The sequence below is a fragment of the Thalassophryne amazonica genome, chromosome 16 (assembly GCF_902500255.1).
Source record: "Thalassophryne amazonica chromosome 16, fThaAma1.1, whole genome shotgun sequence".
NCBI lineage: Eukaryota > Metazoa > Chordata > Actinopteri > Batrachoidiformes > Batrachoididae > Thalassophryne > Thalassophryne amazonica.
In genome coordinates, this window is record NC_047118.1 from 85743856 (window position 1) to 85761450 (window position 17595).

General features: G+C 40.1%; 1 protein-coding gene and 1 long non-coding RNA gene across 2 annotated transcripts in view; one reads left to right on the forward strand and one right to left on the reverse strand.

Moving 5' to 3' along the window:
• Window positions 1-17595, forward strand: part of LOC117528509 — a 38949-nt gene that overhangs the window by 12571 nt on the left and 8783 nt on the right. The window contains exons 3-4 of the long non-coding RNA XR_004565791.1: window positions 4411-4838; window positions 13343-13349. This is a non-coding gene — a long non-coding RNA (uncharacterized LOC117528509). The remainder of the gene's footprint in view (window positions 1-4410; window positions 4839-13342; window positions 13350-17595) is intronic.
• hao1 (hydroxyacid oxidase (glycolate oxidase) 1) overlaps window positions 1-17595 on the reverse strand; it is an 88482-nt gene that overhangs the window by 9163 nt on the left and 61724 nt on the right. The window contains exon 6 of the mRNA XM_034191147.1: window positions 5541-5699. Within this exon, the coding sequence (XP_034047038.1) occupies window positions 5541-5699 (159 nt within the window). The remainder of the gene's footprint in view (window positions 1-5540; window positions 5700-17595) is intronic.

Genomic DNA, 17595 nt, shown 5'->3' on the forward strand with positions numbered 1-17595 from the left:
AATAAACTGTGGTTACCCAGTGATATTCAGTAGTCGCCATTGAGAGCAACAGGAGGTACACGTTGTAAAGTTGTGGCTTTTGCAGTTTTCTCTTTTATGGTACGTCGTGAGGGAATCTCATATGTGCCATGATTTGTTACGATTCTCAGAATGTCTCAGAATGATAGTGTCTCTGTACATCGTTCAACTATACAGCGCACTTTGCACAAAGACATGCTGTAATCCAGAAGAAGCCTTTTCTGCATACACGCCACAAACAGAGTCGCTTGAGGTATGCTAAAGCACATTTGGACAAGCCAGCTTCATTTTGGAATAAGGTGATGTGGACTGATGAAACTAAAATTGAGTTATTTGGACATAACAAGGGGCAGTATACATGGCTGAAAAAGAACACAGCATTCCAAGAGAAGCGCTTGCTACCGACAGTAAAATTTGGAGGTGGTTCCATCATGCTGTGGGGCTGTGGGGCCAGTGCAGGTACTGGGAATCTTGTTCAAGTTGAGGGTCACATGGATTCCAGTCAATATCAGCAGATTCTTGAGAAGAATGTTCAAGAATGAGTTGCACCAGACTGGATCTTTCAACACGACAATGACCCTAAACACTACTCAAAATCTACTAAGTCATTCATGCAGAGGAACAAGTACAATGTTCTGGAATGGCCATCTCAGTCCCCAGACCTGAATATTATTGAAAATCTGTGGTGTGATTTTAAGTGGGCTGTCCATGCTCAGAAACCAACAAACCTGAGATGTTTTGTAAAGAAGAATGGTCCAAAATACCTTCAGCCAGAATCCAGACTCTCATTGGAAGCTATAGGAAGCATTTAGAAGCTGTTATTTCTGTAAAAGGAGGATCTACTAAATATTGATGTATTTTTTCTGTTTGGGTGCCCAAATTTATTCACCTGCTTAATTTTGTTTAAAGAATTCTTGCACACTTTCTGTAAATCCTATAAACTTCATTTCACTTCTCAAATATCAGTCTGTTTGTCTGCTATATGATATATTTAACTGAAATTGCTGATCCAAACAACCAATAATTTATAAAGGAAAATCATGGAAATCATCAGGGTGCCCAAACTTACACATATACATACACACCGTATATAGCTGCGTGTCCATGAGAACACTCTCATGGACACACTGCACAAATGGTCTGTGTAGGGGAGGAGATTCTGCTCTGTGCTTGCTGAAAACCTCTGCCAAATCATGGTAGTCACCCCGTACATTGGTTGGGTCCAGGGGCGTAGCACCAAATTCTGGGTCCTAGGTATTAGCCATATTGAAGCCCCCCCTCCCCCCACTGTTATGTTCTTTTTTTAATTAACGGAAACACCAAATTTCTAATATGTAGTCAAACCAGGTCTAAATCATGTATACCTTAGATCACATCTGGGAGTCAGAACCCTTTTTAAAGTTGGGAGAGCAATATTGAGTTGTGGGGTCTGGGGGACCAAATTGCACCATTTTTCTAGAAAATGGTGCATTCCCATGCATTTCAACATACATATACCCCAATGTTAACCTGACTACAAATTAGTGTTAGGGATACAAGATCTATAGTCACAGCAAAATATCTAATTTAACACAATTTTCCAAAATAAGTAATTAAATAAAAGTGTAATTAATGGCTTAACAGTGTGTAATTACAATATTCTACAATCAAACAGATTACCCACCTTATAGTAAATGTCATTCAGTAAGGTCAGTCCATATTAATAACAAACAGACTTTCAGAAAATTACTTCCTTAACCTACAATTTTTAGGATAAGGAATTACTGTACTGTCTTATGAGGTAATATAAAATAATGTCATAATAAAAAAATGACATTTTATAACTGTATTTGAAAAAAGAAGGCAATTCCTGTTATTACTTAACAATATTAGACTGAATAAATCAATGCAATATATTTTTGTTTGTTAAAAAAATAAGAAAAAAAGTTAATTAATATTATATACTCTCTACCTACATACCATAATAGCCCTATTCTTATTCTGTATACTTTGTAATTCTCTGTAATATTGTATAGTTTGTATAGTCATCTTCTATCTGTCCCTCAGTTCCTGCGACTACAAAAGGTAATCCTAATATCAGCTCAACAAAAAACAAATACAGAAAACAGGAAAAATTTTTGTTGTAAAGATTACTAAAATTCAATTACATTTTAGTTAAATCATTTGCTTGTAAAGTGGCTCCATAAGGTCACCTTCACTAACATCCTCATTGTTGCTTGTGTTCTTTTATGGTTTTGTCTTTTTATTGTGTTTTTAAATTTTTAATTCAATTTTCTCTGTTTTTATTATGCTGTGTGCAGCACCTTCAGGCAATCTCATCTCAAATTGGTGCTATATAAGTTAATAAATTTGATTTGATAAGATGAGGCACCAGCACCTGCTGCTTTGTCTGAAACTAAAGGCCACGAGGTTCATAATGTTAATATTACATTCTGATAATACATTTTTTTATTGTAAAAAGGGGGAGATTTGGTCAAGACATTTGATTTTCTTGCAGCAGAAGCGAGCTGTCCTGCTCCTGTCCTGCTGCTGTCCTGCTCCTGTCCTGCTCCTGTCCTGCTCCTGTCCTGTGTATCATCACAGCAGCAGCCACAGGCTGCTCTGTGTCCCCCCCCCCCCCCCCCCATTGTTATGTTCTTTTTTATTAACGCAAACACCAAATTTCTAATATGTAGTCAAACCAGGTCTAAATCATGTATACCTTAGATCACACCTGGGAGTCAGAACCCTTTTTAAAGTTGGGGGAGCAATATTGAGTTGGGGGGTCTGGGGGACCATTTTCTAGAAAAATGGTGCAATTTGGTGCATTCCTGTCTGTAATATGTTATATTTAATAAGATATTTTCATGAAAAAAAGACAAAAAATGTGCAGTTTACTGCATTTTTTTTTCTTGTGTAAAAACACAGCTTAGATGTGGTTTGACCGAAACAAATTGTCATTAAACTTAAATATAACAGGGATGAAGTGGAGGTTTAAGAATCACTAGGTGTTCACAGGAAACAGTTATTTCTATATTTATTTATGTTCATTGTTAGTTGGTTTAATCTTTTCTGTTTTGTTTTATCAGATTCTTTTCGTCCGTTTCTCTAAAACTGTATTGTGGCATTATTAGTTATTATTACTATTATTGTTGTTGTTGCTATTATTATTATTAATATATAAATAAAAATAAATGAATAAAAATTACAATTTGTAATACATTTGACTCTTTTATGACAACAAACGCTGAGCCATGAATTATTATACAGAAAAGTGCTGACAGCTGCAACAGCTTAATGCTAACTTTAACATTGAAAACGCCATAGACATGCTAACGCATTAGCATAGGTCCCGTTTTTAAGTTATAAAATACATCTATCAACTGTTTCAGAAGACCATAACAGGTCAGATTAACATAAAAAGGTAATATTACTCACAGACATATGCTTTTTAGGGTTTTAGTGGGAAAAATTAAGATTAAGTGAAATAAAACACTGAATCAACAAAGACCCAGATCTGCGAATCACTGCTTCGATTGGTTCAAGGCTCAAAGCAAAGCTGCGCTGCAGAAACAGTTGATTTACATGGAAGAAACAAAACATTTGCAGTAAAACAAAGTTATTTAACAACTAATTGATGACTAAATTAGTTGACAACTATTTTAATAATCGATTAAATTGATTAGTTGTTTCAGCACTACTAAACACCTCCTTTTTCTGTCAGATCCCGTTTGGGATGTGTGTGTGTTAGTGTTGCCACCTGTCCCGGTTTTTCCTTATTGTCCCGGATTTTCATGATCTGTCCCGGGAAAAAAAAAAAAAAATCCGGGACACTGAATGTCCCGGATTTTTGGCACCGGTCAGCATCACCGCGATTGCTCTCACGCCTCCGATGCGCTTTCTGCGAGCTCGGTAAATGCAGCAGCGGGCCACTCAAACCAAATCCTCTGCTGTGCGGAACTGCGCCAAATCTGGCAACAGGTCCAGAGAGTACGCTCGCTGTTTTGATGCGGATGTTGACGGCAGCGGCAGCCACAGAGCTCCGTGGCCACCGAGAGAGGAGGACTCGGATTCTTTGCGGGTCCCGTATCCGTACCCCCGGAGGCAGTGAGCGAAGGGAGAGCACACGCATTGTGTTCTGCGTGTCTGTTTATAATCTTCTCGCACAGAAGAAAAAAGTGAGTGTTTACAAAGGAGAGAAAAGTGAGAAAATGTTAATACTTGTTTGAGAAAAGTGTAAAGTGTGTAGTGAGGGGTTTTACAGCCTTAAAACATCTATAATAATTGTAAAATATAGCGCTGATTTCGCTTATCGCGGGTTATTTAGAACGTAACTCCCGCCATCAACGAGGGACCCGCTGTACATCAGTTTGAGATCAGTTACATGTCCTCCAATGCGTTTGTTTAGCCAAGAGCAGCACACATCACACTCTAAGCAATCAGGTAAGCTGTTTGACACTACACCTTACATTGCTACATTCAGGTATTCTTACAGACGATGAAAAATTACATTATTTGTTTTTATTCCACATAAGAAAACAAACAGAACTTAACTATTTATTCTCCTTTTACCTGTGCCCACTACTGCCCCCAGGTGTCCACAACCAAAAACTGTTGGAAATAAACCAAATAATAAAGACCTGCTATTATGTAAAGCAATTAACTAAACAAATAACTAGCAAAAGTGTCATTTTTACTAATTAGAGCAATACAATTTCAGCGTAGAAGGGCAATTTTTGTCTTGAGTTAGATGCGCGAAGGGCGCCGTTGCTTACAAACAAAAAGGTCGATCCAATGATCAAAATGTCCAGGATTTTTGTCAGACACAGGTGGCAACCCTAGTGTGTGTGTGTGTGTGTGTGTGTGTGTGTGTGTGTGTGTGTGTGTGTGTGTGTGTGTGTGTGTGTGTGTGTGTGTGTGTGTGTGTGTGTGGCGCAGAGTGCCACCTGTGCGCCTGGACTAAATCATTGTAAAACTGTGCAGGGGTGTGAACGGCCCTCAGAGATCTTTCAGTATTATTGTTTGAGCAGAATTATGTTTTGAAACATTTATACATTCATTCTAATTATATTCATTTACAACATGAATTGTATGAACATTAATAACATGCAACACAAAAATGTATTTAATGCCAGTTTTTTTTGTGGGCCCCCCCTTGCTCTGGGCCCTGGATACATAGTAGCCTTGACCCCCTTCCAGTCCAACGCCCCTGGTTGGGTCCAGGGGTTCAGTAGTTAGTGAAGCCATGCTGCCTCTGTTCTTGGTAAAGCAGATTGTGGGGATAGTGAATCATAAAAATATTGATGTGTGTCTGACTTCGATCACAGAGAAACTGTGGCGAGCTGACATTTGCGTTTGGTATGCTTATGTATTTTGGATCAAGGATGAACGCTGCCACAAAGGAACATCAATAGGACTAATATTTTTGGAAAAATTACAGATATTATGGAACAACAGTGAACAGTGGACATTCTGGACTCACACACTGTTGAGAATATTATAGAAACTTTGCATAAAGACTGGTGATGAATGTGGTGTATCACCTGAGAGGCCAAACCCCACAGCACTGGGCGACCTATGAAGACAGCCTTGGCTCCCAGAGCTAAGGCTTTCAGGATGTCAGTTCCCCGCCTCACTCCTCCATCCATATAAACATCACAGCGACCTTGCACTGCCATCGTCACCTCTTCCAGCACATCCAGCTAAACAAACACACACACGTTATATACTGTGCGCATATATATATATATATATATATATATAATTTTACTCATTTTTCCCCTCATGCATTTTTTGTCTCAATCCAAGAAAGTTCTACCTTTTTTAATGCAGTCTTGTTACATCTACACAAAAGTGGCCACATCTGCTTTGACATCTTCACGAATTTAGGAAAAATATAGTATATATCATACAAATATTGTAAATATCGTTGTTGCTGAATAGATTTTTCCATGACTGTTGTACTATAAGTTGTGGAACAAAGTGCAGCTACAGGAAAATGATTTGGTTTGGAATGACCCTTTACTTTTTGTTTGTCAACACAGTAATCTGTGCAAATTTTCATTAATACACACCAATGGCAAAATACAGTGAAGTCCACTGAAGAACACTGTTGCCTCTGATTTGTTTTTGTCATATATTTGTTTACAACACACACTAAGTGTTGTGATTCTTGTTTTCTGAACAGTAAAACATTTGCAGTTTTCAGAACTACAACTTTATCATAGTTAATTGCGACATCGATGGTGAGAAGCAAACCAACAGGCCAAAACCTTCATCAACTGTTTGAAATATTTGTGTTGTGCTGTCACAGTAATATCTTTCCTCTCTTTTTGGAATGTCAGTTCCTGTCACAGTAATATCTTTCCTCCCTTTTTGGAACGTCAGTTCCTGTCACAGTAATATCTTTCCTCTCTTTTTGGAATGTCAGTTCCTGTCACAGTAATATCTTTCCTCTCTTATTGGAACGTCAGTTCCTGTCACAGTAATATCTTTCCTCTCTTTTTGGAATGTCAGTTCCTGTCACAGTAATATCTTTCCTCTCTTTTTGGAACGTCAATTCCTGTCACAGTAATATCTTTCCTCCCTTTTTGGAACGTCAGTTCCTGTCACAGTAATGTCTTTCCTCCCTTTTTGGAATGTCAGTTCCTGTCACAGTAATGTCTTTCCTCTCTTTTTGGAATGTCAGTTCCTGTCACAGTAATATCTTTCCTCCCTTTTTGGAACGTCAGTTCCTGTCACAGTAATATCTTTCCTCCCTTTTTGGAACGTCAGTTCCTGTCACAGTAATATCTTTCCTCCCTTTTTGGAACGTCAGTTCCTGTCACAGTAATATCTTTCCTCTCTTTTTGGAACGTCAGTTCCTGTCACAGTAATATCTTTCCTCCCTTTTTGGAACGTCAGTTCCTGTCACAGTAATATCTTTCCTCCCTTTTTGGAACGTCAGTTCCTGTCACAGTAATATCTTTCCTCTCTTTTTGGAACGTCAGTTCCTGTCACAGTAATGTCTTTCCTCTCTTTTTGGAACGTCAGTTCCTGTCACAGTAATGTCTTTCCTCCCTTTTTGGAACGTCAGTTCCTGTCACAGTAATATCTTTCCTCCCTTTTTGGAACGTCAGTTCCTGTCACAGTAATGTCTTTCCTCCCTTTTTGGAACGTCAGTTCCTGTCACAGTAATATCTTTCCTCCCTTTTTGGAACGTCAGTTCCTGTCACAGTAATGTCTTTCCTCTCTTTTTGGAACGTCAGTTCCTGTCACAGTAATGTCTTTCCTCTCTTTTTGGAACGTCAGTTCCTGTCACAGTAATGTCTTTCCTCTCTTTTTGGAACGTCAGTTCCTGTCACAGTAATGTCTTTCCTCCCTTTTTGGAACGTCAGTTCCTGTCACAGTAATGTCTTTCCTCTCTTTTTGGAATGTCAGTTCCTGTCACAGTAATGTCTTTCCTCTCTTTTTGGAATGTCAGTTCCTGTCACAGTAATATCTTTCCTCTCTTTTTGGAACGTCAGTTCCTGTCACAGTAATATCTTTCCTCCCTTTTTGGAACGTCAGTTCCTGTCACAGTAATATCTTTCCTCCCTTTTTGGAACGTCAGTTCCTGTCACAGTAATATCTTTCCTCCCTTTTTGGAATGTCAGTTCCTGTCACAGTAATATCTTTTCTCTCTTTTTGGAATGTCAGTTCCTGTCACAGTAATATCTTTCCTCCCTTTTTGGAACGTCAGTTCCTGTCACAGTAATGTCTTTCCTCTCTTTTTGGAACGTCAGTTCCTGTCACAGTAATATCTTTCCTCTTTTTTTGGAACGTCAGCTCCTGTCACAGTAATATCTTTCCTCCCTTTTTGGAACGTCAGCTCCTGTCACAGTAATATCTTTCCTCTTTTTTTGGAACGTCAGTTCCTGTCACAGTAATATCTTTCCTCCCTTTTTGGAACGTCAGTTCCTGTCACAGTAATATCTTTCCTCCCTTTTTGGAACGTCAGTTCCTGTCACAGTAATATCTTTCCTCCCTTTTTGGAACGTCAGTTCCTGTCACAGTAATATCTTTCCTCTCTTTTTGGAATGTCAGTTCCTGTCACAGTAATATCTTTCCTCTCTTTTTGGAATGTCAGTTCCTGTCACAGTAATATCTTTCCTCTTTTTTTGGAATGTCAGTTCCTGTCACAGTAATGTCTTTCCTCTCTTTTTGGAATGTTCCTGTCACAGTAATATCTTTCCTCTCTTTTTGGAATGTCAGTTCCTGTCACAGTCATGCTCTGTCACCCTCACAGGTGCTTTTATTTTGCTGTTCTCTGCCGCTGTTGTTTTCCGTGGCTTTCTGTGGACCACACAGGTGGCCTTGTGAACACCTGTGTGGTCCACTCCATCTCGTGCACTCTCATTTCTTGTTCATGTGCACGTTTATGTGCAGATTTATGTTATTTATGCAACGATTATGTTTCATGATTATTTAATACTTGTGTCTTCTCCTGGTCTTCTTACATGGTTTTTCTTATGAGTGTGTCCTGTAATAACGTGAGCATTTTATTGATTTAATTTTTTAACCCCTTGTTTGTCACTTATGAGTAACAGCCGGCTCATAGCATTGAGAATACATGTCATTTTAAATATGGTAGCAGTGATTTGCTGCCCATTTTATTTTACCACCACATTAAAACAAATTGTGACCATGACTGTGACAGTGAAGAGGGCTGGTTAAGACGGTGCTGGTAAGAACATCAGGGAGATGAGAGAAAACAAGATGAACAAAAGAAGGACAGACCATGCTTGATGGTGGTGTAGATTTGAGTAGAAGCTCTAATCATAGACATAATGGCATCTCACTAATTTAGAAGATCTTCATTTAGCCTGGAAAAAGAGTCTGTTGCTCTATTAAAAAAAAGCCCTCCGTAAAGCTAGGACATCTTACTATTCATCACTAATTGAAGAAAATAAGAACAACCCCAGGTTTCTTTTCAGCACTGTAGCCAGGCTGACAAAGAGTCAGAGCTCTATTGAGCCGAGTATTCCTTTAACTTTATCTAGTAATTACTTCATGACTTTCTTTGCAAATAAAATTTTAACTATTAGAGAAAAAATTATTCATAACCATCCCAAAGACATATCTTTATGTTCGTCTGCTTTCAGTAATGCTGGTATTTGGCTAGACTCTTTCTCTCCGATTGTTCTGTCTGAGTTATTTTCATTAGTCACTTCCTCCAAACCTTCAACATATCTATTAGACCCCATTCCTACCAGGCTGCTCAAGGAAGCCCTACCATTAGTTAATGCTTTGATCTTAAATATGATCAATCTATCTTTATTAGTTGGCTATGTACCACAGGCTTTTAAGGTGGCAGTAATTAAACCGTTACTTAAAAAGCCATCACTTGACCTAGCTATCTTAGCTAATTATAGGCCAATCTCCAACCTTCCTTTTCTCTCAAAAATTCTTGAATGGGTAGTTGTAAAACAGCTAACTGATCATCTGCAGAGGAATGGTCTATTTGAAGAGTTTTAGTCAGGTTTCAGAATTCATCATAGTACAGAAACAGCATTAGTGAAGGTTACAAATGATCTTCTTATGGCCTCAGACAGTGGACTCATCTCTGTGCCTGTCCTGTTAGACCTCAGTGCTGCTTTTGATACTGTTGACCATAAAATTTTATTACAGAGATTAGAGCATGCCATAGGTATTAAAGGCACTGTGCTGCAGTGGTTTGAATCATATTTATCTAATAGATTACAATTTGTTCAGGTAAATGGGGAGTCTTCTTAACAGACTAAGGTTAATTATGGAGTTCCACAAGGTTCTGTGCTAGGACCAATTTTATTCACTTTATACATGCTTCCCTTAGGCAGTATTATTAGAAAGCATTGCTTAAATTTTCATTGTTACGCAGATGATACCCAGCTTTATCTATCCATGAAGCCAGAGGACACACACCAATTAGTTAAACTGCAGGAATGTCTTTCAGACATAAAGACATGGATGACCTCTAATTTCCTGCTTTTAAATTCAGATAAAACTGAAGTTATTGTACTTGGCCCCACAAATCTTAGAAACATGGTGTCTAACCAGATCCTTACTCTGGATGGCATTACCCTGACCTCCAGTAATACTGTGAGAAATCTTGGAGTCATTTTTGATCAGGATATGTCCTTCAATGCGCATATTAAGCAAATATGTAGGACTGCTTTTTTGCATTTGCGCAATATCTCTAAAATTAGAAAGGTCTTGTCTCAGAGTGATGCTGAAAAGCTAATTCATGCATTTATTTCTTCTAGGCTGGACTACTGTAATTCATTATTATCAGGTTGTCCTAAAAGTTCCCTGAAAAGCCTTCAGTTAATTCAAAATGCTGCAGCTAGAGTACTGACAGGGACTAGAAGGAGAGAGCATATTTCACCCATACTGGCTTCTCTTCATTGGCTCCCTATTAATTCCAGAATAGAATTTAAAATTCTTCTTCTTACTTATAAGGTTTTGAATAATCAGGTCCCATCTTTTCTTAGGGACCTCTTAGTACCATATCACCCCAATAGAGCACTTTGCTCTCAGACTGCAGGCTTACTTGTAGTTCCTAGGGTTTGTAAGAGTAGAATGGGAGGCAGAGCCTTCAGCTTTCAGGCTCCTCTCCTGTGGAACCAGCTCCCAGTTCGGATCAGGGAGACAGACACCCTCTCTACTTTTAAGATTAAGCTTAAAACTTTCCTTTTTGAAAAAGCTTATAGTTAGGGCTGCTGGATCAGGTGACCCTGAACCATCCCTTAGTTATGCTGCTATAGACTTAGACTGCTGGGGGGTTTCCCATGATGCACCCAGTGTTTCTTTTTATTCACCTCTTTTTGCTCTGTATGCACTACTCTGCTTTTAATCAGTGGTGATTGATCTCTGCTCTCTTCTACAGCATGTCTTTTTCCTGATTCTCTCCCCTCAGCCCCAACCAGTCCCAGCAGAAGACTGCCCCTCCCTGAGCCTGGTTCTGCTGGAGGTTTCTTCCTGTTAAAAGGGAGTTTTTCCTTCCCACTGTCGCCAAGTGCTTGCTCATAGGGGGTCGTTTTGACCGTTGGGGTTTTTCTGTAATTATTGTATGGCTTTTGCCTTACAATATAAAGCGCCTTGGGGCAACTGTTTGTTGTGATTTGGCGCTATACGAGGTCTCTTAGATAATAAACCGACCCTTTTATTTATTTTTTTAACTATATGGATTTGAATGACATGCGATTACACCAATCTTGCTTGAACCCTCGTGCGCATGCGTGAGTTTTTTCACGCGTGTCGGTGACGTCATTTCCCTGTGGGCAGGCCTTGAGTGAGATGTGGTCCCGCCCTCTCGGCTGAATTCCTTTGTTTCACACGCTGCTCGAGACGGCGCGCGTTGCTTTATCAAAATTTTTTCTGGACCTGTGAGGAATATCCGAGTGGACACTATTCGAGAAATTAAGCTGGTTTTCTGTGAAAAGTTTAACGGCTGATGAGAGATTATGGGGTGTTTCTGTCGGTGTAAGGACTTCCCACGGAGCGGGACGTCCTGCAGCGCTTCCAGGCGCTGTCGTCGGCCTGTTTCGAGCTGATAACATCCTAATTTAAGGCTTAATTCACCCAGGACATCGTGAGAGAACAGAGAAGATTCAGAAGAGGCCGGCATGAGGAATTTATGCGGACATTCCACTGTTTAAGGACATTTTTTTAATGAAAGACGTACGCGCAAATTCGCCGAGTCATTTCCGTGACGACTCTGCAAATCTGTGTGCGCCGTGACAGGAAAAACACCTCCGTGTTGAAAACCATTTGTAGAATTCAGGCGGCTTTTAATGGCTTTCAACAAGTGAGTAACTGAGAAATTGTTTAACAGCTTGGGCATGTTCCAACTTGCCCGTTAAGGTTTCCAACGGAGGTGTTTTTCCTGTCGCGACCCCCCGCGGTCGGGTCCGGCCCGACATGCGACTCTGCCTGCACGTTCTTTCATTACAAAATGACCGTTAACAATGGAATGTCCGAATAAACTCCTCATGCCGACTTCTTCTGAAAGTTCTCTGTTCTCTGACGACTTACTGCGTCAACAGAGCCTGAAATGTGGAAGTTTTCAACTTGAAACGGCGAGACGCTGCCGCCTCGAAGCGCAGATCGCCGTCAGGCGCCATGGACCGTCCTTAAAGCGACACTACCAGACCAAAATCTCTCATCAGCCGTTAAAATTTTTACCGAAAACCAGCTGAATTTATTGAATGGTGTCCACTCAGTTGTGCCTTACAGTTTTGAAAATTTTTTTATCAAACAAAGCAACAGTCTCTGAGCCATTCCTAAACAATGAAAAAAATCGACGAGCGGGTGGACGACTCCTCACTCAAAGACTGACCACAGGCGAATGACGTAACCGACAGGCGTGAAAAAACTCTCGCATGCCCACGAGGGTTCAAGCATGTCTGATGTAATCACACGTGATTCAAATCCATATGGTTTTTGAAAAAATAATAAGGTTGGATACTTTTCTAATAGACCTCGTATAAATAAAATTGATTTGATTTAATTTGATAATATGTGAAGGTCTAATTTATATGAATGTACCTGTGTGCATGTATGAATCTGCATGCAGATAAAAAAAAAACAGCCGTGTGACAACATGAATGATTGTAGAGCACAGCAATAGAGCCACAAAGCCCCCAAATCAAGATACAGCCCCTTAGTCACACAGAACCACATAGCCCCGGCCAGCACCAGAGAGCCCAAACTCCCCTTTGAGAAAAGACATGTGCAGACACAGGACCAGCGTCTGGCTCCACCTGAAAGCAAGAAGCAGGCATGGGTACTGCAGGCTACCCACTCAACCAGAGTGCACCCAAACTCCACACACAGGAGTGTAGACAGCCTGTGAGCATGAGACATAGGACACAGACCACAGTCCACCAGACACACTCACAGAAATATTTAACCCTAACCTTTAAGATTTATGTAATTTTATTACATGACAAATTCCCATTTACTTTTTTTAGATAATTTTAATACAAACCTACCAAATAAACCTTACATGATGCATATTCATTACTGTAATAAATCCTGTTTACTTGAAATGCATAATCCTCCACTTTATGTATTTCGTATTAATAAAATATAATTACTCTAAATCAATAATAATGACAGTATTCATTTAAAATAAAGTATATTGTTTGAATTGCATAATAATTATGTTACCTATACGAGGTCTATTAGAAAAGTATCCGACCTTATTTTTTTCAAAAACCATATGGATTTGATTCATATGTTTTTACGTCAGCCAAGCTTGAACCTTCGTGCGCATGTGAGTTTTTCCACGCCTGTCGGTTGCGTCATTCGCCTGTGAGCACGCCTTGTGGGAGGACTGGTCCAGCCCCTCGGTGGATTTTCATTGTCAGGAAATGGCGGAATGATTTGGGCTTTTTTTCCATCAGAATTTTTTCAGAAACTGTTAGAGACAAGCAGCTGGAAACCATTCAAAAAAATTTTCTGGCTTTTGGTGAAAATTTTACAGCTTCACAGAGAATAAGGAGTGTTACTACAGCTTTAAGGATGCCCCACAATGGCGCATGGCGCGCCGCGCTCCAAGCCGCCATCGAGAGGCAGAAAACACCACATCATTTCTAAATGGATCGCTGTGTGGAGCCGGGACTGTCGTGTGCAATTTCTCTGGTTATCACAAGAGCTGGACATCAGCCATTTTCCGGCAGATTTCACTTTTAACAAGAGATTTTGTCATGGAAAGCTGCGCGGAGGCTTCGCGCGTCAGGACCGATTCGCTGATGAAGCGAGACAAAGAACACCTCCGTTTCGGAGTGCCAGGGGACAAGTTGGGACATGCCTATCTCGGCTTTCAATGCTTACCAGCCCAGTGAGTATAAGAGAAATTGTGGAGAGCTGGACATGTCCCAACTTGTCCTCTGGCACTCCGAAATGGAGGTGTTCCTTTGTCTCGCTCGATCAGTGAATCGGTCCAGAGAAACAGACTTCTGGTGAGCAAATCTCCAGCTGGCCTTGCTCCAAGGCCCCACTGCCTGAGTTCAGTGGAAGTGCAGATGAATGACCTGGACATACCCCTAACCTGGGCCGCCCAGTGGGTGACAGGACCCCTCACTGAAAGAAATAATGCCATGGGCCAGAATCAGCACCCTACTGCTGCTGGGTGAAGAAGAAGAAAGGGGAACATATCCAGAGACAGTGGGAGAGGAGGAAAGGGTGGAAGAGTCAGGCCTTTGAATGCTGGCAGTATTACTGGTAAAGGGAGAGGAAGAAAAATAGACATTGTGTGTACAAGACTCCACGTGAAAGGGAAGTAAGGCCAGAAGTATCAGAGGAGGTTTCAAGTTGTATCATGGTGTGGATGCGAGGAGAAATGATGTTAGTCATTTTAACCCTCAAGCGACCAAGCTGTTTTAGTCACAAATATGACCAAGTGGGGTTATTTATGACCCTATTGACTTTATACTGGAATACTTCTATATACTAATATATTTGTCCATCATCCTTTTCATCCTCACTCTGGGCATCAAGAATTAGTCTCAATGCTTGTACAGCTGTAAATCTTGTTATTCTAGGGCAATTGGCCATGCTTCCTTGCAAAATAGTAAAATATAATGATGAGTTGCCAGATTACAATACCATCTGAAGCTATAATGTTGAAAATCTCATAGATCTTCCCGGGGTCATAAATGACACTACTCGGTCGCAAGAGTATGTTACCATTGGATTGGAGGTTAAGCGAGTGTCTGACAGGGTGATCAGTGTGAAGTTGGAAATTTAAGAGACAAGAATGAATGTCATCAGTGCATATGCCCCACAGGTAGGTTGTGAGATGATGGAGAAATAAGATTTCTGGAGTGAGTTAGATGAGGTGGTGGAGAGTGTGCCCAAGCATGAAAGAGTGGTGATAGGAGCGGACTACAATGGAAGTAATGGTGAGATCTAGTGTCAAGGAGAGGAACATGGAAGGGCAGATGGTAGTACAACCCCTGCCAAAAATTATGGAATCACTGGCCTCGGAGGATGTTCATTCAGTTGTTTAATTTTGTAGGAAAAAAGCAGATCACAGACATGACACAAAACTAAAGTCATTTCAAATGGCAACTTTCTGGCTTTAAGAAACACTATAAGAAATCAGGAAAAAAAAGTTGTGGCAGTCAGTAACAGTTACTTTTTTAGACCAAGCAGAGGGAAAAAAATATGGAATCACTCAATTCTGAGGAAAAAATTATGGAATCATGAAAAACAAAAGAACGCTCCAACACATCACTAGTATTTTGTTGCACCACCTCTGGCTTTTATAACAGCTTGCAGTCTCTGAGGCATGGACTTAATGAGTGACAAACAGTACTCTTCATCAATCTGGCTCCAACTTTCTCTGATTGCTGTTGCCAGATCAGCTTTGCAGGTTGGAGCCTTGTCATGGACCATTTTCTTCAACTTCCACCAAAGATTTTCAATTGGATTAAGATCCGGACTATTTGCAGGCCATGACATTGACCCTATGTGTCTTTTTGCAAGGAATGTTTTGACAGTTTTTGCTCTATGGCAAGATGCATTATCATCTTGAAAAATGATTTCATCATCCCCAAACATCCTTTCAAATGATGGGATAAGAAAAGTGTCCAAAATATCAACGTAAACTTGTGCATTTATTGATGATGTAATGACAGCCATCTCCCCAGTGTCTTTACCTGACATGCAGCCCCATATCATCAATGACTGTGGAAATTTACATGTTCTCTTCAGGCAGTCATCTTTATAAATCTCATTGGAACGGCACCAAACAAAAGTTCCAGCATCATCACCTTGCCCAATGCAGATTTGAGATTCATCACTGAATATGACTTTCATCCAGTCATCCACAGTCCACAATTGCTTTTCCTTAGCCCATTGTAACCTTGTTTTTTTCTGTTTAGGTGTTAATGATGGCTTTCGTTTAGCTTTTTGTATGTAAATCCCATTTCCTTTAGGCGGTTTCTTACAGTTCGGTCACAGATGTTGACAGCAGTTTCCTCCCATTCGTTCCTCATTTGTTTTGTTGTGCATTTTCAATTTTTGAGACATATTGCTTTAAGTTTTCTGTCTTGACGCTTTGATGCCTTCCTTGGTCTACCAGTATGTTTGCCTTTAACAACCTTCCCATGTTGTTTGTATTTGGTCCAGAGTTCAGACACAGCTGACTGTGAACAACCAACATCTTTACCCTCTTTTAAGAGTTTGATAATCCTCTCCTTTGTTTCAATTGACATTTCTCATGTTGGAGCCATGATTCATGTCAGTCCACTTGGTGCAACAGCTCTCCAAGGTGTGATCACTCCTTTTTAGATGCAGACTAACGAGCAGATCTGATTTGATGCAGGTGTTAGTTTTGGGGATGAAAATTTACAGGGTGATTCCATAATTTATTCCTCAGAATTGAGTGATTCCATATTTTTTTCCCTCTGCTTGGTCTAAAAAAGTAACCGTTACTGACTGCCACAATCTTTTTTTCTTGATTTCTTATAGTGTTTCTTAAAGCCAGAAAGTTGCCATTTGAAATGACTTTAGTTTTGTCATGTCTGTGATCTGCTTTTTTTCTACAAAATTAAACAACTGAATGAACATCCTCCGAGGCCGGTGATTCCATAATTTTTGCCAGGGGTTGTATATTTTGCAGAAAGGATGGAAATGCTGTAGTGAATACCTACTTTAAGAAAAATGAGAAGAACAGGCTGATGTATAAGAGGTGGAGGAAAGTGCACACAGTTGGACTACAGTCATTGTAGGAGATGCAAGCTGACTAAGGTGGTGGTAGGGGAGAGTGTAGCTAGAAAGCAATGGATGCTGGTCTGTAGGATCACTTTAGAGGTGAAGAAGAGGAGGATCAAATGGTGGAAGCTGAAGGATGTAGACTGTTGTGTGAAATTCAGGAAGGTGGTGAGATAGGTCCTGGATGGAGGTGAATCATTTTTGGGCTATTGGAAAAGGACTGCAGCTGTGGTGAGGGAGACAGCTAGGAAGAGACAGTGTGACATGCAGACAGTGGAAGGAAGACAAGGAGAGTTGGTGGTGGAAGAAAGATGTTCAAGAAAGCATGTGGATGAAGGGATAGGCAAAAGAGAATAGACATAGATGAGGAAAGTAGGCAGGAGTACAAGGAGATGTGGCATGCAGTGAAAAAAAGAGAATTGGCAAAAGCTAAGGAAAAGGCATATAGTGAGCTATACGAGAAGTTGAATAATAAGAAAGGGTAAAAGGACTTGTACCAATTGGCCAGACAAAGGGACAGAGCTGGAAAGGATGTGCAGCAGGTTAGGGTGGTAAAAAAATGGTAAAAAAAAAATGCAGATAGCAATGTGCTGCTCAGTGTTGTATAAAGTACCGGAAAATTACACTTAAGTAAAAGTACAGACACCCATTAAAAAAATGACTTTGGTAGAAGTTCAAGTTCAAATATCTAGTATTTATTGTACTTAAGTACAATAAATTAGTTAAACTGCAGGAATGTCTTTCAGACATAAAAACATGGATGACCTCTAATTTCCTGCTTTTAAATTCAGATAAAACTGAAGTTATTGTACTTGGCCCCACAAATCTTAGAAACATGGTGTCTAACCAGATCCTTACTCTGGATGGCATTACCCT